The 24,587-nt window shown below is 45.7% G+C and overlaps 1 protein-coding gene across 5 annotated transcripts in view; it reads right to left on the bottom strand.

Moving 5' to 3' along the window:
* Window positions 1-24,587, bottom strand: part of LOC110528497 (vitamin D3 receptor B) — a 159,521-nt gene that overhangs the window by 58,249 nt on the left and 76,685 nt on the right. For all 5 annotated transcript variants that reach the window (XM_036984081.1, XM_036984079.1, XM_036984078.1 and 2 more), the window contains 4 exons: window positions 23,016-23,163; window positions 13,714-13,844; window positions 11,100-11,296; window positions 8,416-8,515 (listed from right to left, as the gene is read on the bottom strand). In XM_036984081.1, the coding sequence (XP_036839976.1) occupies window positions 8,416-8,515; window positions 11,100-11,296; window positions 13,714-13,844; window positions 23,016-23,163 (576 nt within the window). The remainder of the gene's footprint in view (window positions 1-8,415; window positions 8,516-11,099; window positions 11,297-13,713; window positions 13,845-23,015; window positions 23,164-24,587) is intronic.

Genomic DNA, 24,587 nt, shown 5'->3' with positions numbered 1-24,587 from the left:
GACAGAGAAGGCTAGGGAGTGAAAACATGGAGAGACAGAGAAGGCTAGGGAGTGAAAACATGGAGAGACAGAGAAGGCTAGGGAGTGAAAACATGGAGAGACAGAGAAGGCTAGGGAGTGAAAACATGGAGAGACAGAGAAGGCTAGGGAGTGAAAACATGGTGAGACAGAGAAGGCTAGGGAGTGAAAACATGGAGAGACAGAGAAGGCTAGGGAGTGAAAACATGGAGAGACAGAGAAGGCTAGGGAGTGAAAACATGGAGAGACAGAGAAGGCTAGGGAGTGAAAACATGGAGAGACAGAGAAGGCTAGGGAGTGAAAACATGGAGAGAGAGAGAGAGAAGGCTAGGGAGTGAAAACATGGTGAGACAGAGAAGGCTAGGGAGTGAAAACATGGAGAGACAGAGAAGGCTAGGGAGTGAAAACATGGAGAGACAGAGAAGGCTAGGGAGTGAAAACATGGAGAGAGAGAGAGAGAGAGAAGGCTAGGGAGTGAAAACTTGGAGAGAGAGAGAAGGCTATGGAGTGAAAACATGGAGAGACAGAGAAGGCTAGGGAGTGAAAACATGGAGAGACAGAGAAGGCTAGGGAGTGAAAACATGGAGAGACAGAGAAGGCTAGGGAGTGAAAACATGGAGAGACAGAGAAGGCTAGGGAGTGAAAACATGGAGAGACAGAGAAGGCTAGGGAGTGAAAACATGGAGAGACAGAAAAGGCTAGGGAGTGAAAACATGGAGAGACAGAGAAGGCTAGGGAGTGAAAACATGGAGAGACAGAGAAGGCTAGGGAGTGAAAACATGGAGAGACAGAGAAGGCTAGGGAGTGAAAACATGGCGAGACAGAAAAGGCTATGGAGTGAAAACATGGAGAGAGAGAGAAAAGGCTAGGGAGTGAAAACATGGAGAGACAGAGAAGGCTAGGGAGTGAAAACATGGAGAGACAGAGAAGGCTAGGGAGTGAAAACATGGCGAGACAGAAAAGGCTATGGAGTGAAAACATGGAGAGAGAGAGAAAAGGCTAGGGAGTGAAAACATGGAGAGAAAGAGAAAAGGCTAGTGAGTGAAAACATGGTGAGACAGAGAAGGCTAGGGAGTGAAAACATGGTGAGACAGAGAAGGCTAGGGAGTGAAAACATGGAGAGACAGAGAAGGCTAGGGAGTGAAAACATGGAGAGAGAAAAGGCTAGGGAGTGAAAACATGGTGAGACAGAGAAGGCTAGGGAGTGAAAACATGGAGAGACAGAGAAGGCTAGGGAGTCAAAATATGGAGAGACAGAAAAGGCTATGGAGTGAAAACATGGAGAGAGAGAGAAAAGGCTAGGGAGTGAAAACATGGAGAGACAGAGAAGGCTAGGGAGTGAAAACATGGAGAGACAGAGAAGGCTAGGGAGTGAAAACATGGCGAGACAGAAAAGGCTATGGAGTGAAAACATGGAGAGAGAGAGAAAAGGCTACGGAGTGAAAACATGGAGAGAAAGAGAAAAGGCTAGTGAGTGAAAACATGGTGAGACAGATAAGGCTAGGGAGTGAAAACATGGAGAGACAGAGAAGGCTAGGGAGTGAAAACATGGAGAGACAGAGAAGGCTAGGGAGTGAAAACATGGAGAGAGAAAAGGCTAGGGAGTGAAAACATGGTGAGACAGAGAAGGCTAGGGAGTGAAAACATGGAGAGACAGAGAAGGCTAGGGAGTGAAAATATGGAGAGACAGAAAAGGCTATGGAGTGAAAACATGGAGAGAGAGAGAAAAGGCTAGGGAGTGAAAACATGGAGAGACAGAGAAGGCTAGGGAGTGAAAACATGGAGAGACAGAGAAGGCTAGGGAGTGAAAATATGGAGAGACAGAAAAGGCTATGGAGTGAAAACATGGAGAGAGAGAGAAAAGGCTAGGGAGTGAAAACATGGAGAGACAGAGAAGGCTAGGGAGTGAAAACATGGAGAGACAGAGAAGGCTAGGGAGTGAAAACATGGCGAGACAGAAAAGGCTATGGAGTGAAAACATGGAGAGAGAGAGAAAAGGCTAGGGAGTGAAAACATGGAGAGAAAGAGAAAAGGCTAGTGAGTGAAAACATGGTGAGACAGAGAAGGCTAGGGAGTGAAAACATGGAGAGACAGAGAAGGCTAGGGAGTGAAAACATGGAGAGACAGAGAAGGCTAGGGAGTGAAAACATGGAGAGACAGAGAAGGCTAGGTAGTGAAAACATGAAAACACAAGAAAGACATCCCTTTCGGTCAGAGACAAACTTACATGTGGTAAACCACACACACACACACACACACACACACACACACACACACACACACACACACACACACACACACACACACACACACACACACACACACACACACACACACACACACACACAATTAAATCTAATGAATGAGCAAGGTTTGTTCATGGAGGAAGAGATCACGATGACCGTCGAAAACAACTTAGATGAGAGAGAGAAATAAATAGTGAGAGAGAAAGAGAGGGAGAGAAAGAAAGAATGATAGAGAGACATGACGCAGGCTGGGAGGGCCGTGCCTCTCTGTGTGTTGGCTCCATTATGACTGGTTGTCTTAATGATCTCTTGTTAACTCCTTGCAGACAGTGGTCTGAAAGGTCTGCAGGGGGTCCAGAGAAACCTCTGGGGATTCTGAGTAAAACAGCATGAAGGATTGATACACACAATCACACATACGAGTACACAGGAAGCAGTCACTGATGGCAAATAACACCAATAAGTGTGAGATCTCCTTCATCCCCTCTCCTCTCTATGATATCTCCTTCATCCCCTCTCTGTGAGAACTCCTTCATCCCCCCTCTGTGAGATCTCCTTCATCCCCCCTCTGTGAGATCTCCTTCATTTCCTCTCCTCTATATGAGATCTCCTTCATCCCCTCTCTGTGAGATCTCCTTCAGCCCCTCTCTGTGTGAGCTCCTTCATCCCGTCTCTGTGAGATCTCCTTCATCCTCTCTCTGTGTGAGCTCCTTCATCCCTTCTCTGTGAGATTTCCTTCATCCGCTCTCTGTGAGATCTCCTTCATTCCCTCTCATCTCTGTGAGATTTCCTTCATCCCCTCTCTGTGAGATCTCCTTCATTCCCTCTCTGTGTGAGCTCCTTCATCCTGTCTCTGTGAGATCTCCTTCACCCCCCCTCGTGAGATCTCCTTCATCCCCTCTCTGTGAGATCTCCATCCCCCCTCTGTGAGATCTCAAGCATCCCCCCTCTGTGAGATCTCCTTCAACCCCCCTCTGTGAGATCTCCTTAATCTCCCCTCTGTGAGTTCTCCTTCATCCCCCCTCTGTGAGATCTCCTTCATCCCCCTCTGTGAGATCTCCTTCATCCCCCTCTGTGAGATATCCTTCATCCCCCTCTGTGAGATCTCCTTCATCCCCTGTGAGATCTCCTTCACCCCCCCTCTGTGAGATCTCCTTCATCCCCCCTCTGTGAGATCTCCTTCCCCCCTCTGTGAGATCTCCTTCACCCCCCCTCTGTGAGATCTCCTTCATCCCCCTCTGTGAGTTCTCCGTCATCCCCCCTCTGTGAGATCTCCTTCATCACCCCTCTGTGAGATCTCCTTCATCACCCCTCTGTGAGATCTCCTTCATCCCCTCTCTGTGAGATCTCCTTCATCCCCCTCTATGAGATCTCCTTCATCCCCCTCTGTGAGATCTCCTTCATCCCCTTTCTGTGAGATCTCCTTCATCCCCTCTCTGTGAGATCTCCTTCATCCCCTCTCTGTGTGAGCTCCTTCACCCCCTCTCTGTGAGATCTCCTTCATCCCCTCTCTGTGTGAGCTCCTTCATCCCTTCGCTGTGAGATTTCCTTCATCCCCTCTGTGAGATCTCCTTAATTCCCTTTCATCTCTGTGAGATTTCCTTCATCCCCTCTCTGTGAGATCTCCTTCATCCCCACTCTGTGAGATCTCCTCCATCCCCTCTCTGTGAGATCTCCTTCATCCCCCCTCTGTGAGATCTCCTTCATCCCCCCTCTGTGAGATCTCCTTCATCCCCTCTGTGAGATCTCCTTCATCCTCCCTCTGTGAGATCTCCTTCATACCCTTTCTCTGAGATCTCCTTCATCCCCCTCTGTGATATCTCCTTCATTCCCTCTCATCTTTGTGAGATCTCCTTCATCCCCTCTCTGTGAGATCTCCTTCATTCCCTCTCTGTGTGAGCTCCTTCATCCCCTCTCTGTGAGATCTCCTTCATCCCCTCTCTGAGTGAGCTCCTTCATGACTTCTCTGTGAGATCTCCTTCATCCCCCCTCTGTGAGATCTCCTTCATCCCCTCTCTGTGAGATCTCCTTCATCCCCCTCTGTGAGATCTCCTTCATCCCCTCTCTGTGAGATCTCCTTCATCCCCCCTCTGTGAGATCTCCTTCATCCCCTCTCTGTGAGATCTCCTTCATCCCCCTCTGTGAGATCTCCTTCATCCCCTCTCTGTGTGAGCTCCTTCACCCCCTCTCTGTGAGATCTCCTTCATCCCCTCTCTGTGTGAGCTCCTTCATCCCTTCGCTGTGAGATTTCCTTCATCCCCTCTGTGAGATCTCCTTAATTCCCTTTCATCTCTGTGAGATTTCCTTCATCCCCTCTCTGTGAGATCTCCTTCATCCCCACTCTATGAGATCTCCTCCATCCCCTCTCTGTGAGATCTCCTTCATCCCCTCTCTTTGAGATCTCCTTCATCCCCTCTCTGTGTGAGCTCATTCATCCCTTCTCTGTGAGATTTCCTTCATCCCCTCTCTGTGAGATCTCCTTTATTCCCTCTCAACTCTGTGAGATTTCCTTCATCCCCTCTCTGTGAGATCTCCTTCATCCCCCCTCTGTGAGATTTCCTTCATCCCCTCTCTGTGAGATCTCCTTCATCCCCCCTCTGTGAGATCTCCTCCATCCCCTCTCTGTGAGATCTCTATCATCCCCTCTCTTTGAGATCTCCTTTATACCCTCTCTGTGTGAGCTCATTCATCCCTTCTCTGTGAGATTTCCTTCATCCCCTCTCTGTGAGATCTCCTTTATCCCCTCTCATCTCTGTGAGATTTCCTTCATCTCCTCTCTGTGAGATCTCCTTCATTCCCTCTCATCTCTGTGAGATTTCCTTCATCCCATCTCTGTGAGATATCCTTCATCCCCCCTCTGTGAGATCTCCTTCATCCCCCCTCTGTGAGATCTCCTTCATCCCCCCTCTGTGAGATCTCCTTCATCACCTCTCTGTGAGATCTCCTTCATCCCCCCTCTGTGAGATCTCCTTCATCCCCCCTCTGTGAGATCTCCTTCATCCCCTCTCTGTGAGATCTCCTTCATCCCCCTCTGTGAGATCTCCTTCATCCCCTCTCTGTGAGATCTCCTTCATCACCCCTCTGTGAGATCTCCTTCATCCCCCATCTGTGAGATCTCCTTCATCCCCTCTGTGAGATCTCCTTCATCCTCCCTCTGTGAGATCTCCTTCATACCCTTTCTCTGAGATCTCCTTCATCCCCTCTCTTTGAGATCTCCTTCATCCCCTCTCTGTGTGAGCTCATTCATCCCTTCTCTGTGAGATTTCCTTCATCCCCTCTCTGTGAGATCTCCTTTATTCCCTCTCAACTCTGTGAGATTTCCTTCATCCCCTCTCTGTGAGATCTCCTTCATCCCCCCTCTGTGAGATTTCCTTCATCCCCTCTCTGTGAGATCTCCTTCATCCCCCCTCTGTGAGATCTCCTCCATCCCCTCTCTGTGAGATCTCTATCATCCCCTCTCTTTGAGATCTCCTTTATACCCTCTCTGTGTGAGCTCATTCATCCCTTCTCTGTGAGATTTCCTTCATCCCCTCTCTGTGAGATCTCCTTTATCCCCTCTCATCTCTGTGAGATTTCCTTCATCTCCTCTCTGTGAGATCTCCTTCATTCCCTCTCATCTCTGTGAGATTTCCTTCATCCCATCTCTGTGAGATATCCTTCATCCCCCCTCTGTGAGATCTCCTTCATCCCCCCTCTGTGAGATCTCCTTCATCCCCCCTCTGTGAGATCTCCTTCATCACCTCTCTGTGAGATCTCCTTCATCCCCCCTCTGTGAGATCTCCTTCATCCCCCCTCTGTGAGATCTCCTTCATCCCCTCTCTGTGAGATCTCCTTCATCCCCCTCTGTGAGATCTCCTTCATCCCCTCTCTGTGAGATCTCCTTCATCACCCCTCTGTGAGATCTCCTTCATCCCCCATCTGTGAGATCTCCTTCATCCCCTCTGTGAGATCTCCTTCATCCTCCCTCTGTGAGATCTCCTTCATACCCTTTCTCTGAGATCTCCTTCATCCCCCCTCTGTGAGATCTCCTTCATTCCCTCTCATCTCTGTGAGATTTCCTTCATCCCATCTCTGTGAGATCTCCTTCATCCCCCCTCTGTGAGATCTCCTTCATCCCCCCTCTGTGAGATCTCCTTCATCCCCCCTCTGTGAGATCTCCTTCATCACCTCTCTGTGATATCTCCTTCATCCCCCCTCTGTGAGATCTCCTTCATCCCCCCTCTGTGAGATCTCCTTCATCCCCTCTCTGTGAGATCTCCTTCATCCTCCCTCTGTGAGATCTCCTTCATACCCTTTCTCTGAGATCTCCTTCATCCCCCTCTGTGATATCTCCTTCATTCCCTCTCATCTTTGTGAGATCTCCTTCATCCCCTCTCTGTGAGATCTCCTTCATTCCCTCTCTGTGTGAGCTCCTTCATCCCCTCTCTGTGAGATCTCCTTCATCCCCTCTCTGTGTGAGCTCCTTCATGACTTCTCTGTGAGATCTCCTTCATCCCCCCTCTGTGAGATCTCCTTCATCCCCTCTCTGTGAGATCTCCTTCATCCCCCTCTGTGAGATCTCCTTCATCCCCTCTCTGTGAGATCTCCTTCATCCCCCCTCTGTGAGATCTCCTTCATCCCCATATGTGAGATATCCTTCATCCCCTCTCTGTGAGATCTCCTTCATCCCCTCTCTATGAGATCTCCGTCATCTCCCCTCTGTGAGATCTCCTTCATCCCCCCCTCTGTGAGATCTCCTTCATCCCCTCTCTGTGATATCTCCTTCATCCCCTCTCTGTGAGCTCCTTCATCCCCTCTCTGTGAGATCTCCTTCATCCCCCCATGTGAGATATCATCATCCCCCCTCTGTGAGATCTCCTTCATCCCCTCTGTGAGATCTCCTTCATCCTCCCTCTGTGAGATCTCCTTCATACCCTTTCTGTGAGATCTCCTTCATCCCCCTCTGTGAGATCTACTTCATTCCCTCTCATCTCTGTGAGATCTCCTTCATCCCCTCTCTGTGAGATCTCCTTCATTCCCTCTCTGTTAGATCTCCTTCATCCCCTCTCTGTGTGAGCTCCTTCATGACTTCTCTGTGAGATTTCCTTCATCCCCTCTGTGAGATCTCCTTCATTCCCTCTCATCTCTGTGAGATCTCCTTCATCCCCCCTCTGTGAGATCTCCTTCATCCCCTCTGTGAGAACTCCTTCATTCCCTCTCTGTGAGATCTCCTTCATCCCCCCTCTGTGAGATCTCCTTCATCGCCCCTCTGTGAGATCTCCTTCATTCCCTCTCTGTGTGAGCTCCTTCATCCCCTCTCTGTGAGATCTCCTTCATCCCATCTCTGTGTGAGCTCCTTCATCCCGTCTCTGTGAGATCTCCTTCATCCCCTCTCTGTGTGAGCTCCTTCATCCCCTCTCTGTGAGATCTCCTTTATTCCCTCTCATCTCTGTGAGATTTCCTTCATCCCTTCTCTGTGAGATCTCCTTCATCCCCTCTCTGTGTGAGCTCCTTCATCCCTTCTCTGTGAGATTTCCTTCATCCCCTCTCTGGGAGATCTCCTTCATTCCCTCTCATCTCTGTGAGATTTCCGTCATCCCCTCTCTGTGAGATCTCCTTCATTCCCTCGCTGTGTGAGCTCCTTCATCCCCCCTCGTGAGAGCTCCTTCATCCCCCCTCTGTGAGATGTCCTTCATCCCCCCTCTGTGAGATCTCCTTCATCCCCTCTCTGTGAGATCTCCTTCATCCCCTCTCTGTGAGATGTCCTTCATCCCCCCTCTGTGAGATGTCCTTCAATCCCCCCTCTGTGAGATCTCCTTCATCCCCTCTCTGTGAGATCTCCTTCATCCCCTCTATGTGTGTCAGCTTTACCCGTCGATTCTTCATTTCTCACATTTTGCACATTTTTCTGTCTGTCTGTGTGTGTGTGTGTGTGTGTGTGTGTGTAACAGAGGTAAGAATGTGCCATAAAACTCACTCCACAGCTAGCTTGAAATGGCGCTATCGAATTGGATACTTTCCTATAAAACAACGATCGGTATGTTGTCAAGGAGGGCGGTCATCTGTGTTTACGATCAGAGGACCACCGGTTTCGAGCCTAGTAAGGGGACAGGGACATTGGAGGAAGAGGAGCAGCACACTGACGTCGGTTTCACTTGTGAGTGTGGTTTACCTGGAGAGTGGCTGAAGGAGTCAGATGAGGCATCAGACAGAGAGTGGAGAGAAGCAGCTCTGCTTGCACTGCGTGTCACTGGGCCTTCACGGACCGGAGGCTAAAGGAAAACACACATGTAATATAATATATATGGTAATATATGCCATTTACAGATGTGGGATCTTAATTTGTTTGTTGGTAAGAATTGTCCTGCACAGCGGAAATGCAAACTTATAGTGTATTTGAGTACTAAAAAGGCTTCTAAAGCTTGAAATGTCAGACTTGATTTGCCCTAATGAAAATTGTATCAACCCCTACAAAAAGAATCCTGGTGTTGCAAGCGCCATGCATCTACTGAGCCATACAGGACCACGTGAACTCAATATAGTCTACATCATTACATTCAGACAATTAAATCCAGTGCTTCACACTTTGGGAGGAGTGTCACATCAGGGCCTATCACCACTGGGAACAACTGTCCTCCTTTAGGTGTCGGTGTGGGGAACTATTCATGTCTGACTCTTACTATTGTTTGTTTACTGCTGTGTTTGCCTTGTGGTTTGTGTATGTAATGTATGAGGTGTGCTAAGATGTTCCTGTTCTAGGACAATAAACTTAAATCTAACTTTATGTACAGTACATCCTTTAACTTCAAGTTCAGATATCCCATTGGACAAAGTACACACACGTTAGGTGACAACGTGATCCAGTCTAAATTTAAACTAGAAGTTGAACTGATGCCTGTGCCCAGTTGGATTGAGTGGAGTATGTTACGGGCTTGGCACTGGTGTTACAGGGTGGAGACTGGTGTTACACAGTGAATACTGGTTTAACGGAGTAGAGACTGGTGTTACACAGTGAATACTGGTGTAACGGAGTAGAGACTGGTGTCACACAGTGAATACTGGTGTAACGGAGTAGAGACCGGTGTTACAGAGTGAAAACTGGTGTAACGGAGTGGAGACTGGTGTTACAGGGTGGAGACTGGTGTTACACAGTGAATACTGGTGTAACGGAGTGGAGCCTGGTGTTACACAGTGAATACTGGTGTAAAGGAGTAGAGACTGGTGTTACACAGTGAATACTGGTGTAACGGAGTGGAGACTGGTGTTACACAGTGAATACTGGTGTAATGGAGTAGAGACTGGTGTTACACAGTGAATACTGGTGTAACGGAGTAGAGACCGGTGTTACACAGTGAATACTGGTGTAACGGAGTAGAGACTGGTGTCACACAGTGAATACTGGTGTAACGGAGTAGAGACCGGTGTTACAGAGTGAATACTGGTGTAACGGAGTGGAGACTGGTGTTACAGGGTGGAGACTGGTGTTACACAGTGAATACTGGTGTAACGGAGTGGAGACTGGTGTTACACAGTGAATACTGGTGTAACGGAGTAGAGACTGGTGTTACACAGCGAATACTGGTGTAACGGAGTAGAGACCGGTGTTACACAGTGAATACTGGTGTAACGGAGTAGAGACTGGTGTTACACAGTGAAAATCAAATCAAATCAAATTTATATAGCCCTTCGTACATCAGCTGATATCTCAAAGTGCTGTACAGAAACCCAGCCTAAAACCCCAAACAGCAAGCAATGCAGGTGTAGAAGCACGGTGGCTAGGAAAAACTCCCTAGAAAGGCCAAAACCTAGGAAAAAACCTAGAGAGGAACCAGGCTATGTGGGGTGGCCAGTCCTCTTCTGGCTGTGCCGGGTGGAGATTATAACAGAACATGGCCAAGATGATGAAATGTTCATAAATGACCAGCATGATCGAATAATAATGAGGCAGAACAGTTGAAACTGGAGCAGCAGCTGGTGTAACGGAGTGGAGACTGGTGTTACACAGTGAATACTGGTGCAACGGAGTAGAGACTGGTGTTACACAGTGAATACTGGTGTAACGGAGTGGAGACTGGTGTTACACAGTGAATACTGGTGTAACGGAGTAGAGACTGGTATCACACAGTGAATACTGGTGTAACGGAGTGGAGACTGGTGTTACACAGTGAATACTGGTGTAACGGAGTAGAGACTGGTATCACACAGTGAATACTGGTGTAACGGAGTAGAGACTGGTGTTAGAAATTAGAGGTTGGTGTTACGGAGTGAATACTGGTGTAACGGAGTAGAGACTGGTGTTACAGGGTGGAGACTGGTGTTACACAGTGAATACTGGTGTAACGGAGAAGAGACTGGTTTTAGAAATTAGAGGTTGGTGTTACGGAGTGAATACTGGTGTAACAGAGTAGAGACTGGTATCACACAGTGAATACTGGTGTAACGGAGTAGAGACTGGTGTTAGAAATTAGAGGTTGGTGTTACGGAGTGAATACTGGTGTAACGGAGTAGAGAATGGTATCACACAGTGAATACTGGTGTAACGGAGTAGAGACTGGTGTTAGAAATTAGAGGTTGGTGTTACGGAGTGAATACTGGTGTAACGGAGTAGAGACTGGTGTTACAGGGTGGAGACTGGTGTTACACAGTGAATACTGGTGTAACGGAATAGAGACTGGTGTTACAAATTGGAGGTTGGTGTTACGGAGTGAATACTGGTGTAATGGAGTGGAGACTGGTGTTACAAATTGGAGGTTGGTGTTATGGACTGAACACTGGTATTATAGAGTTGAATCTGGTGTAACGGAGTGGAGACCGGTGTTACTGAGTGGAAACTTGTGTAACGGAGTGGACACGGACCCTGAAGCGGTTGAAGTCGGAGTAGGAGTCGTCGTAGGTCTTGTGGTGTGCCTCCACCAGTGTGGCGATGACCTGGCTCTGGTCCTCGCTCAGACGGGGTCGCTGCGCCTCCCTTTGCGCCTCCCGCTGCGCCTCCTCATCCTTCCTCCGTTGGATCAGATCTTTCTTCCGCTGCACCTCCTCATCTGTCAGAATGACTGGGAGGGAGCGAGAGACAGAGAGACAGAGACAGAGATAGAGACAGAGACAGAGACAGAGAGAGAGAGACAGAGAGAGAGAGAGAGAGAGAGAGAGAGAGAGAGAGAGAGAGAGAGAGAGAGAGAGAGAGAGAGAGAGAGAGAGAGAGAGAGAGACAGAGAGAGAGAGAGAGAGAGAGAGAGAGAGAGAGAGATACAGAGACAGAAAGAAAGAAAGAGTAGGATAGAGAGAGGGGTTTAGAAAGAGAGTGATGAAGAGGGGGATTGAGCGAGAAGAGATCAGAGGTCAGAGAAAGAGATATGGAAAGACATATATCAGGGTTAGAAAAAGGAGTAGAAAGAGAGAGGGTTAAAGAAAGAGAAAATGTTTGATTGAATGAGCAGAAAGAAGGCTTCAGAGGAGGGAGAAACGCTAAAGTAAGAAGTGGTGCGACAGAGAGAAATGCAGATACCACACCCTGACTATTTCAGACTGAAATGATTGGAACATAGGCAAAATAGAGATGTTAATGCTGATGCTGTGTGTGTGTGTTTGAACTAGCATATGTAAGTGTGTGTGGGTGTTTAAGAAAATTAGCATATTTAAGTTGTGTGTGTGTGTGTGTTTGAGAAAGTGAGCGTATTTAATTTGTGTGTGTGTGTGTTTGAGAAAGTGAGCGTATTTAAATGTGTGTGTGTCAGTGTGTGTACACAAGCGCGAGCCAGCGTGTGTTCTACAACGTGACTAGGTTGCGCTGCGCATGCATCGTCCTGTCGTCAACACACAAAGCATTATCTCCACTCCGTTCCCCCTGTTGTTGTTCCAGCCACTGAATTAGCTCACACTCTGTTCCACACTAAAACAGATTGTTGTCATAGCAGCAGCAGCATAAGTGCACTGGCTCCTATTCATGTACGGTGTTGGGAGCACTGTGAATTCACTCTCTGGGAATTCACTGCTTCAAATACAAATTTCATGGGGAAAACAAAAGAACAACCAAACCTTCTATTAACAGACTGAAAACAGAGTCCATTTGAAGTGTGGCGAAAACATCCGCAGGTCTCTAAAGTTCAAAAGGGAGCATAATGTACAGGCCCTCCCAGAATGCTCTAGTACTCCTGGTGGATGTTATAAACATTCTTATGAGGGAAATGACCTAGAAGGTCTTGACCGGGTCCAAATGCTTCTATAGGTAAATATGGTGTGTGCCTTGCTCTCTATGGGTACAAAAGAAGGGGGCAGGGTTAGATCAGGGGTGTCAAACTTATTTTGCCCCAGATGCCCCATTCGGTCTTCAATGAGATCCGTGGGGCCGTACAAATAATTGGTTAGGTTTCCTCTGCGTTTAGTTTTTAACTCAAACTACCCGGGGGGACGGGATTAGACCCCCCCGCAGTCCGGATTGGACCCTCCCGCGGGCCGGATGTTTGACCCCTGGGTTAGACAGTGTTGTGATTCGAGTCCTGTTTGTTCAAAGGTCTGTGGGTTTTTTCTGTGTGTGTGTGTGCGCGTGTGTGTGCGTGCGTGCGTGTGTGTGTGCATGCGTGCGTGTGTGTGCATGCGTGTGTGTGTGTGTGCGTGTGCATGCGTGTGTGCGTGTGTTTGCATGCGCGTGTGTGTGTGTGTGTGTGTGTGCATGCGTGTGTGTGTTTGTCATTGCTATTGCAGGCTAATTTGTGTTTTAAAGCTGACACGTACTGACGTCTAATAACAAAGGAGTTATTTTGACTGAAATTCCATTTTCCTCCATGAGATGAATTATCTCCTGTTCTTATCAGTGTGCCATTACACCCCATTAACAGTTACCTAACAGCAGACTGATAGAAGATCATTTCTCTCTTTAGTGCTCTCTCTGCTCTTTTCAACACACACATCTTCCATGGTTCAAAACATCATTCAAAATTCAAGAGATCATTCAGACACTCATGGGAGAGAAATTAGTGTATTTCTTATTAAGAAGAGTTGCCTAACAATGGGATGAAAATACATTTCTCCCTGTAGTGAGTCAAATGATATTTTCCTTTTTGTGTGCGTGATCATATTATGTGATCTTACACCTCTAATCATGTGTTTCTTAATCCTGGTCCTAGAACCAAGTGGTCTACACACCAGATTAGTACTAAACACCTAATTCTACTGGTCAAAGGTTTAATGATGAGTTGATTGTTTAAATTAGGGGTGTAGTACTATGGCAAAAAATGAAATGTGCACCCCTTCGAGTCCCCTGGACCAGGGTTAAAGTAACACTGATCTAGCCTGCAAGGCTATCCTCTGACAGTCAAAATGAAAAAGTATTTCTGACAGAAGAGTTGAGTGGGACGACGTTGCCTCTAGGTACTGATCTAAGGCCAGTTTTGCATTGTTCCCCCTTAGTTGCTGACATTAGGATTTGGGGAAGGGGAACCTAATCCTACATCTGTGCAGAACGGACACTCACACTCCTTCATCATTCCGATGTCCACGCAGCGTTTGAGCCGGCAGGCCTGGCAGTGGCGGCGGTTGTCCTTGGTGATGGTGCAACTGCCGTTGAAGGGGCATGTGAAGCTAGCCTTACGCTTCATACTGCGTCTGTAGAGGGGAAGAGGAAAGAGAGAGAGTGGCGGTGGGGGGGGAGAAGTAGAAAGAGAGAGAGCGGCGGCAGGGGAGGAGTAGAAAGAGAGAGAGTGGCGGCGGGGGGAGAGAAGTAGAAAGAGAGAGAGTGGCGGCGGGGGGAGAGAAGTAGAAAGAGAGAGAGTGGCGGCGGGGGGAGAGAAGTAGAAAGAGAGAGAGTGGCGGCGGGGGGAGAGAAGTAGAAAGAGAGAGAGTGGAGGCGGGGGGAGAGAAGTAGAAAGAGAGAGAGTGGCGGCGGGGGGGGGGGAGTAGAAAGAGAGAGAATGGCGGCGGGGGGGGGGAGAGAAGTAGAAAGAGAGAGAGTGGCAGCGGGGGGAGAGAAGTAGAAAGAGAGAGAGTGGAGGCGGGGGGGGGGAGTAGAAAGAGAGAGAGTGGCGGCGGGGGGGGGGGGGGGAGAAGTAGAAAGAGAGAGAGTGGCGGCGGGGGGAGAGAAGTAGAAAGAGAGAGAGCGGCGGCAGGGGGGGGGGGAGAAGTAGAAAGAGAGAGAATGGCGGCGGGGGGAGAGAAGTAGAAAGAGAGAGAGTGGCGGCGGGGGGAGAGAAGTAGAAAGAGAGAGAGTGGCGGCGGGGGGGGGAGTAGAAAGAGAGAGAGTGGCGGCGGGGGGGGGGGGGGGGGAGAAGTAGAAAGAGAGAGAGTGGCGGCGGGGGGAGAGAAGTAGAAAGAGAGAGAGCGGCGGCGGGGGGGGGAGAGAAGTAGAAAGAGAGAGAATGGCGGCGGGGGGAGAGAAGTAGAAAGAGAGAGAGTGGCGGCGGGGGGAGAGAAGTAGAAAGAGAGAGAGTGGCGGCGGGGGGGGGAGTAGAAAGCGAGAGAGTGGCGGCGGGGGGAGAGAAGTAGAAAGAGAGAGAGTGGCGGAGGGGGGAGAGAAGTAGAAAGAGAGAGAGCGGCGGGGGGGAGAGAAGTAGAAAGAGAGGGAGTGGCGGCGGGGGGAGAGAAGTAGAAAGAGAGAGAGCGGCGGCGGGGGGAGAGAAGTAGAAAGAGAGAGAGTGGCGGCGGGGGGAGAGAAGTAGAAAGAGAGAGAGTGGCGGCGGGGGGAGAGAAGTAGAAAGAGAGAGAGCGGCGGGGGGAGAGAAGTAGAAAGAGAGAGAGTGGCGGCGGGGGGAGAGAAGTAGAAAGAGAGAGAGTGGCGGCGGGGGGAGAGAAGTAGAAAGAGAGGGGCGGGGGGGGGAGAGAAGTAGAAAGAGAGAGACAGAGGAATGTCCTTAAATATGGTGCTGAAAGCAGCGTGACCATTTTGCCACACGTTATACTGGATGACCTATGACCTTCCTTGTGACTATCTGAGCTGAATTATTACAATAATGACAAATAGAACAATATGTTTATAACATTCATGTGCATCACAGTTACTTAAAACTCCAACTACTACTTCAAATGTTATACCTATCAATTGACAGTAAGCACATACAGTGCCTTGTAAAAGTATGCACCGTGCAGACCAAGGAGCTCTCCAAACAGGTCAGAGACAAAGCTGTGGAGAAGTACAGATCAGGGTTGGGTTATAAAAAAAGATCAGAAACTTTGAACATCCCACAGAGCACCATTAAATACATTATAAAAAAAATGGAAAGAATATGGTACTGCAACAAACCTGCCAAGAGAGGGCTGCCCACCTAAAATCACGGACCAGGCAAGGAGGGCATTAATCAGAGAGGAAACAAAGAGACCAAAGATAACCCTGAAGGAGATGCAAAGCTCCATAGCAGAGATTGGAGTATCTGTCCATAGGACCACTTTAAGCTGGACACTCCAAAGAGCTGGGCTTTATGGAAGAGTGGCCAGAAAAAAAGCCATTGCTTAAAGAAAAAAATAAGCAAACATGTTTGACGTTCACCAAAAGGCATGTGGGAGACTCCCCAAACATATGGAAGAAGGTACTCTGGTCAGATGAGACTAAAATGTAGCTTTTTGGCCATCAATGAATATAGCTATGTCTGGAGCAAACCCAACACCAACAACATCCCTAGAGTGTAGCATAATGGTGGCAGCATCATGCTGTGGGGATGTTTTTCCATCGGCAGGGACTGGGAAACTGGTCAGAATTGAAGGAATGATGGATAGAGCTAAATACAGGGAAATTCTTGAGGGAAACCTGTTTCAGTCTTCCAGAGATTTGAGACTGGGATGGAGGTTCACCTTCCAGCAGGACAAATGACCCTAAGCGTACTGCTAAAGCAACACTTGTGTGGTTTAAGGGGATTTGGCCTAGTCAAAGCCCAGACCTCAATCCAACTGAGAATCTGTGGTATCACTTAAAGATGTCTGTACACCAGTGGAACCCATACGACTTAAAGGAGCCGGATCAGTTTTGCCTTGAAGAATGGGCAAAAATCCCAGTGGCTAGATGTGCCAAGCTTACAGAGACATACCCCAAGAGACTTGCAGCTGTAATTGCTGCAAAAGGCGGCTCTACAAAGTCTTGACTTTGGGGGTGAATAGTTATGCAGACTTAAGTTGTCTGTTTTTTTGTCTTATTTCTTGTTTCATGTTCATGTTGTGTGTAAATCAAATGATACAAACCCCCCCAAAATGTTATTTTAATTCCAGGTTGTAAGGCAACAAAATAGGAGCCAAAGGGGGTGAAAACTTTCCCAAGTCACTGTACTAGCAGACGCATTTCATTTCAAACTTCACATTTCTCTAGTATAGGCTACTTATATTTAACTATATCAGCATAAGGTGCTTGATAAGTGGTCTGTTCGGTTGGTGTCGGTCTTTTCCGGTTTATCGTCCCGGCACTACTATCAATCAGTTAGTAGTGACCGAAATGTGTAATCACGGTGTCATTCCATAAATATTGATGTCCTTCACCTCTTCTCTGGTTCCTACTCAAAGAAGCACAAACATGCACACATGCCAGTAGAGGGAAAGAGAGAGAGAGAGGGTCATGCTACAAAGATATTCAGTGCAACACACACATATTACCGTAAATATGTTAGGACATACAGTGCCTTCAGACAGTATTCATACCCCTTGACTTATTCTACATTTTGTGGTGTTACAGCCTGAAAACAATTAAATACACTTTTTTCCCTCCCATCTACACACAATAATCTACATCTACACGAATTGATTTATTTTTACATTTTTGCACATTTATTGAATGTTCAATGTTTTAATTATTTCCTTCATTGGCAACAAACTGACACAACACATCCAAGTATATCTGACCAAATTATGAAAGACAAGCATTGTACTTTTGAATTCTGTAAAGTGAGTGGAAAAGACAACCATTTTTCACCTATCAACAATGACAAGCCACCGGGGTCTGACAACTTGAATGGAAAGTTACTGAGGATAATAGCAGACGATATTGCCACTCCTATTTGCCATATCTTCAATTTAAGCCTACTAGAAAGTGTGTCCCCTCAGGCCTGGAGGGAAGCAAAAGTCATTCCGCTACCTAAGAATAGTAAAGCCCCCATTTACTGGCTCAAATAGCCGAACAATCAGCCCGTTACCAACCCTTAGTAAACTTTTGGAAAAAATTGTGTTTGACCAGATACAATGTTATTTTACAGTAAACAAAGAGACAGACTTTCAGCATGCTTATAGTGAAGGATTTTCAATAAGCACAGCACTTACACAATTGTCTAATGATAGGCCGAGAGATTGATAAAACGATTTTGTGGGCTGATTTGTTAGACTTCAGTGCGGTTTTTGACATTATTGATCATAGTCTAGTGCTGGAAAAAGCAGGTTATGGCTTTACACCCGCTGCTATATTGTGGATAAAGAGTTACCTGTCTAACAGAACACAGAGGGTGTTCTTCGATGGAAGCCTCTCCAACATAATCCAGGTAGAATCAGGAATTCCCCAGGGCAGCTGTCTAGTCTATTGTAATATGGTGGTATTTTACATTTTGTATTGTAGATACAGTTGAACTTCGGAAGTTTACATACACCTTAGCCAAATACATTTAAACTCAATTTTTCACAATTCCTGACATGTAATCCTAGTAAAAATTCCCTGTCTTAGGTCAGTTAGGATCACCACTTTATTTTAAGAATGTGAAATGTCAGAATAATAGTAGAGATAATTATTTATTTCAGCTTTTATTTCTTTCATCACATTCCCACTGGGTCAGAAGTTAACATACACTCAATTAGTGTTTGGTAGCATTGCCTTTAAATACTTTAACTTGGGTCAAACGCTTCGGGTAGCCTTCCACAAGCTTCCCACAATAAGTTGGGTGAAATTTGGCTCATTCCTCCTGACAGAGCTGGTGTAACTGAGTCAGGTTTGTAGGCCTCCTTGATCGCACACACTTTTTCAGTTCTGCCTACAAATGTTCTATATGATTGAGGTCAGGGCTTTGTGATGGCCGCTCCAATACCTTGACTTTGTTGTCCTTAAGCCATTTTGCCACAACTTTGAAAGTATGCTTGGGGTCATTGTCCATTTGGAAGAACCATTTGCAACCAAGCTTTAACTTCCTGACTGATGTCTTGAGATGTTGCTTCAAGATATCCACATAATTTTCCATCCTCATGATGCCATCTATTTTGTGAAGTGCACCAGTCCCTCCTGCAGCAAAGCACCCCCACAACATGATGCTGCCACATCATGCTTCACGGTTGGGATGGTGTTCTTCGGCTTGCTAGCCTCCCCCTTTTTCCTCCAAACATAACGATGGTCATTATGGCAAAACAGTTCTAATTTTGTTTCATCAGACCAGAGGACATTTCTCCAAAAAGTACGACCTTTTTCCCCATGTGCAGATGCAAACCGTGGTCTGTCTTTTTTATGTCGGTTTTGGAGCAGTGGCTTCTTCCTTGCTGAGTGGCCTTTCAGGTTATGTTGATATAGGACTCGTTTAACTGTGGATATACAGTGCCTTGCGAAAGTATTCGGCCCCCTTGAACTTTGCGACCTTTTGCCACATTTCAGGCTTCAAACATAAAGATATAAAACTGTATTTTTTTGTGAAGAATCAACAACAAGTGGGACACAATCATGAAGTGGAACGACATTTATTGGATATTTCAAACTTTTCTAACAAATCAAAAACTGAAAAATTGGGCGTGCAAAATTATTCAGCCCCCTTATGTTAATACTTTGTAGCGCCACCTTTTGCTGCGATTACAGCTGTAAGTCGCTTGGGGTATGTCTCTATCAGTTTTGCACATCGAGAGACTGAAATGTTTTCCCATTCCTCCTTGCAAAACAGCTCGAGCTCAGTGAGGTTGGATGGAGAGCATTTGTGAACAGCAGTTTTCAGTTCTTTCCACAGATTCTCGATTGGATTCAGGTCTGGACTTTGACTTGGCCATTCTAACACCTGGATATGTTTATTTTTGAACCATTCCATTGTAGATTTTGCTTTATGTTTAGGATCATTGTCTTGTTGGAAGACAAATCTCCGTCCCAGTCTCAGGTCTTTTGCAGACTCCATCAGGTTTTCTTCCAGAATGGTCCTGTATTTGGCTCCATCCATCTTCCCATCAATCTTAACCATCTTCCCTGTCCCTGCTGAAGAAAAGCAGGCCCAAACCATGATGCTGCCACCACCATGTTTGACAGTGGGGATGGTGTGTTCAGCTGTGTTGCTTTTACGCCAAACATAACGTTTTGCATTGTTGCCAAAAAGTTAAATTTTGGTTTCATCTGACCAGAGCACCTTCTTCCACATGTTTGGTGTGTCTCCCAGGTGGCTTGTGGCAAACTTTAAACAACACTTTTTATGGATATCTTTAAGAAATGGCTTTCTTCTTGCCACTCTTCCATAAAGGCCAGATTTGTGCAATATACGACTGATTGTTGTCCTATGGACAGAGTCTCCCACCTCAGCTGTAGATCTCTGCAGTTCATCCAGAGTGATCATGGGCCTCTTGGCTGCATCTCTGATCAGTCTTCTCCTTGTATGAGCTGAAAGTTTAGAGGGACGGCCAGGTCTTGGTAGATTTGCAGTGGTCTGATATTCCTTCCACTTCAATATTATCGCTTGCACAGTGCTCCTTGGGATGTTTAAAGCTTGGGAAATCTTTTTGTATCCAAATCCGGCTTTAAACTTCTTCACAACAGTATCTCGGACCTGCCTGGTGTGTTCCTTGTTCTTCATGATGCTCTCTGCGCTTTTAACGGACCTCTGAAACTATCTCAGTGCAGGTGCATTTATACGGAGACTTGATTACACACAGGTGGATTGTATTTATCATCATTAGTCATTTAGGATCATCATTGGATCATTCAGAGATCCTCACTGAACTTCTGGAGAGAGTTTGCTGCACTGAAAGTAAAGGGGCTTAATAATTTTGCACGCTCAATTTTTCAGTTTTTGATTTGTTAAAAACGTTTGAAATATCCAATAAATGTTGTTCCACTTCATGATTGTGTCCCACTTGTTGTTGATTTTATGTTTGAAGCCTGAAATGTGGCAAAAGGTCGCAAAGTTCAAGGGGGACGAATACTTTCGCAAGGCACTGTAGATACTTTTGTACCTGTTTCCTCCAGCATCTTCACAAGGTCCTTTGCTGTTGTTCTGGGATTGATTTGCACCAAAGTACGTTCATCTCTAGGAGACAGAACGCGTCTCCTTCCTGAGCGGTATGATGGCTGCGTGGTCCCATGGTGTTTATACTTGCATACTGTTGTTTGTACAGATGAATGTGGTACCTTCAGGCGTTTGGAAATTGCTCCCAAGGATGAACCAGAATTGTGGAGGTCAACAATTTTTTTTCTGAGGTCTTGGCTGATTTCTTCTGATTTTCCCATGATATCAAGCAAAAAAGCACTGAGTTTGAAGTTAGGCCTTGAAATACATCCACAGGTACACCTCCAATTGACTCAAATTATGTCAATTAGCCTATCAGAAGCTTCTAAAGACTGTTTAAAGGCACAGTCAACTTAGTGTATGTAAACTTCTGACCTACTGGAATGGTGATACAGTGAATTATAAGTGAAATAATCTGTTTGTAAACAATTGTTCGGAAAAATTACTTGTGTCATGTACAAAGTAGATGTCCTAACCGACTTGCCAAAACTATAGTTTGTTAACAAGACATTTGTGGAGTGGTTGAAAAACAAGTTTTAATGACTCCAACCTAAGTGTATGTAAACTTCTGACTTCAACTGTATGTAGATGTGTAATACTGTTATATGATACTGTTTAATCTTTTTAAATGTACATGTAGTGTAAGTGACTTAATGTGCTTGGATGCCAGGAAGAGTAGCTGCTGCCTTGGCAACAGCTAATGGGAATCCCTAATACATACAAATACCCAAAACATGATGCAGCCACCAATATGTTTACAAATATGGAGAGTGGTACTCAGTAATGTGTTTTATTGGATTTGTCCCAAACATAACACTTTGTTTTCAGGACAAAGTGTTAATTGCTTTGCCCCATTTTTTGCAGTATTACTTTAGTGCCTTGTTGCAAACAGGATGCATGTTTTGGAAATGTTTTATTCTTTACAAGATTCCTTCCTTTCACTCTGTCATTTAGTTTAGTATTGTGGAGTAACTACAATGTTGTTGATCCATTCTCAGTTTCCTCCTATCACAGCCATTACATTCTGTAACTGTTTTACAGTCACCATTGGCCTCATAGTTTATTCCCTGAGCGGTTTCTTCCTCTCCGGCAACTGAGTTAGGAAGGAAACCTGTATCTTTGTAGTGACTGGGTGTTTGTACACCATCCAAAGTGTAATGAATAACGTCACCATGCTCAAAGGGATATTCAATGTTTTACCCATGTACCAATAAGTGCCCTGTTTTGCGAGGCATTGGAAAATCTCCCTGGTCTTTGTGGTTGAATCGGTGTTTGAAATTCACTGCTTGACTGAGGGACCTTACATATAATTGTATTTGTGGGGTAGAGAGATGAGGTAGTCATTCAAAAATCATGTTAAACACTATTATTGCACACAGTGATGCCATGAAACTCATTATGTAACTTAAGCACATTTTTACTCCTGAACTTATCTATGCTTGCCATAATAAAGGGGTGGAATAATTATTGACTTTTCAGCTTTACATTTTTTTTAATTTGTAAAAATGTTTAAAAAAAACATAATTCCACTTTGGCATTATAGGGTATGGTGTTGAGGCCAGCGACCAAAAAATCGAAATGTTATACATTTTCTATTCAGGCTGTAACACCACGTGGAAAAATTCAAACGCGTGCAAACGCGTGCACTCACAAACACACGGACGTGCACACGCACTCCCCCGCATATATCCCCCTCCCACACACACACAAACACCCACACGTGTAATTACTGTAAATATGTTAAGAAATATCTTCTTCCTCCTTCTCTGACACACATACAGATGTAGAATCTTAATTTGAGCCAGTTCGCTACAGCAGGAAAATAATCCTGCAGCATGAGGAAATGTGAATTATTATGTGGATTATAATGAATGGACATTTTTCTAGAGGTTGATACATTTTTCATAAGGGAAAATCAAGTCTGAAATGTCAAAGTGGAAATAGAAAAGTTCAGAAGCCTTTTCATATCTCAAATACACGTTTTACCTTTCCTGCATTGTAGGAACATTATCCTGCAATAGAATGATCAAATTAATATCCTACATCTGTAAACATGCACACACACACACCTGCCTGAAAACAAAGTGTAAGCCAAGGGCTACTGGGACATAAGTATGGAAAGAATACTAATTTTTCAGTCTTTGTCTTTATACATGAACTGGGTTGACACAGGCTTGTCTGAAGGAAGAACAGTACTGGCTCTCCAGCAGCATGTTTACAAGCTGTGTCTGTGTGGAGTCTGAAGTCGCTAGGGCAATGGGCCTGCCTGCTCTACTCTGAGAAGAGGTGTTACACATGAGCTGTGGAAAAATGGACACATGCAGGAAAACAGACATGCACACATTCACACACATAGAGGAGAGGTCATTTGGTGCATCTTACTTTAAATAGTTGAGTGTATAGTACGTGTGTGTGCTTCAGCGTGTGATGAACTGTAAATGTATTAATGTCTGGGTGCTTGAACAAGCATGCATAGTATGACACAGTATGTTTGTGCGTGCTCTTATGTAAGCGTGGACGACTGGGCGTAAAGTAGCTTTCTGTGTGTGTGTGTGTGTGTGTGTGTGTGTGTGTGTGTGTGTGTGTATATACCCACAACAAAAGGGCTTGTTGTTGCCAGGAGTGTGTGTGTCCGTACCTGAAGAAACCCTTGCAGCCCTCGCAGGTCATGGCATTGAAGTGGAAACCGGTGGCCTTGTCCCCACACACACCGCAGATCCGCGGTACGTTTCTGTCAAACTCCTCATTGGCCAGAGTGGAGGTACTCACAGCCGTATTTTCCATCACTACAGAGAAAGAGAGAGAGAGAGAGAGAGGGAAAGAGAGAAAAATGAACTTTTGTGACCATTGACCTGAAAAGCACACAGCGGGATTAGTCAGTATGTGATCTGTCCTATGACCTCTGGTGGATTAGTCAGTATGTGATCTGTCCTATGACCTCTGGTGAATTAGTCAGTATGTGATCTGTCCTATGAACTCAGATGGATTAGTCAGTATGTGATCTGTCCTATGACCTCTGGTGGATTAGTCAGTATGTGATCTGTCCTATGACCTCTGGTGGATTAGTCAGTATGTGATCTGTCCTTTGACCTCTGGTGAATTAGTCAGTATGTGATCTGTCCTATGAATTTAGATGGATTAGTCAGTATGTGATCTGTCCTATGACCTCTGGTGGATTAGTCAGTATGTGATCTGTCCTATGACCTCTGGTGGATTAGTCAATATGTGATCTGTCCTATGACCTCTGGTGGATTAGTCAGTATGTGATCTGTCCTATGAACTCAGATGGATTAGTCAGTATGTGATCTGTCCTGTGAACTCAGATGGATTAGTCAGTATGTGATCTGTCCTATGACCTCCGATGGCTGCATTGTGGCTCCTGTATATACAGTGCCTTCGGAAAGTATTCAGACCCCTTGACTTTTTCCACATTTTGTTACGTTACAGCCTTATTCTAAAATATATTAAATAAATAAAAAAGAATGGGAGAAACGCCCCAAATCAGGTGTGCAAAGCTTGTAGCACAAACAGACAAGAGTATCAAAGGTTGTGTGTGTGTGTCAGGGGTGTAGGCATGGGAGCTATATTTTTGTATGCTCTTCATTTGTCTGTGTTCCAAAGAGGACATTATTTGTATTTTTAACTAAACATGCAAACACCATAGGATGGAATGCATACCAAGCAGTGCACTGGGTTTTTCATATTTTATGAAATATATCAGAACAGGTGAACTGGAATAACATTCACTCTCACGAGATGGGTTGCCAAAAATAACTAACTGAAAGCCACACCACCAATAAGTCACGAATATGACTACATTGAGGCATATGTCACTGTGCTTCTATGGCTATATGCACCATGCCATTGCATATTTCATTTGTTAATTTAGCAAACAAGATAGCTCATAATCCAGAGCTTTTATCAGTCAACAGACGTATATTTATGGCTTCAATTAGCTTTAAAACAGCTAAATGTTCTATCAGCCTAATAGCAGAATGTGTAGAATAGCATGAGATTAGCAATAAAACTACAACTTTTTTTGTCATTGCCCCATGGTAAAATGTGTAAAATTGCAGCAATTCGCTGCTTTACCTATAGTTCTGGCTATGCCACTGGTGTTTGTGTGTGTGTGTGTGTGTGTGTGTGTGTGTGTGTGTGTGTGTGTGTGTGTGTGTGTGTGTGTGTGTGTGTCAGAGAAGAAGGTAGTACA

The sequence above is a fragment of the Oncorhynchus mykiss genome, chromosome 7 (genome assembly GCF_013265735.2).
Source record: "Oncorhynchus mykiss isolate Arlee chromosome 7, USDA_OmykA_1.1, whole genome shotgun sequence".
Classification (NCBI taxonomy): domain Eukaryota; kingdom Metazoa; phylum Chordata; class Actinopteri; order Salmoniformes; family Salmonidae; genus Oncorhynchus; species Oncorhynchus mykiss.
Note: the sequence above shows the minus strand (reverse complement) of the source record. Positions and strands in the feature narration are given on the sequence as shown.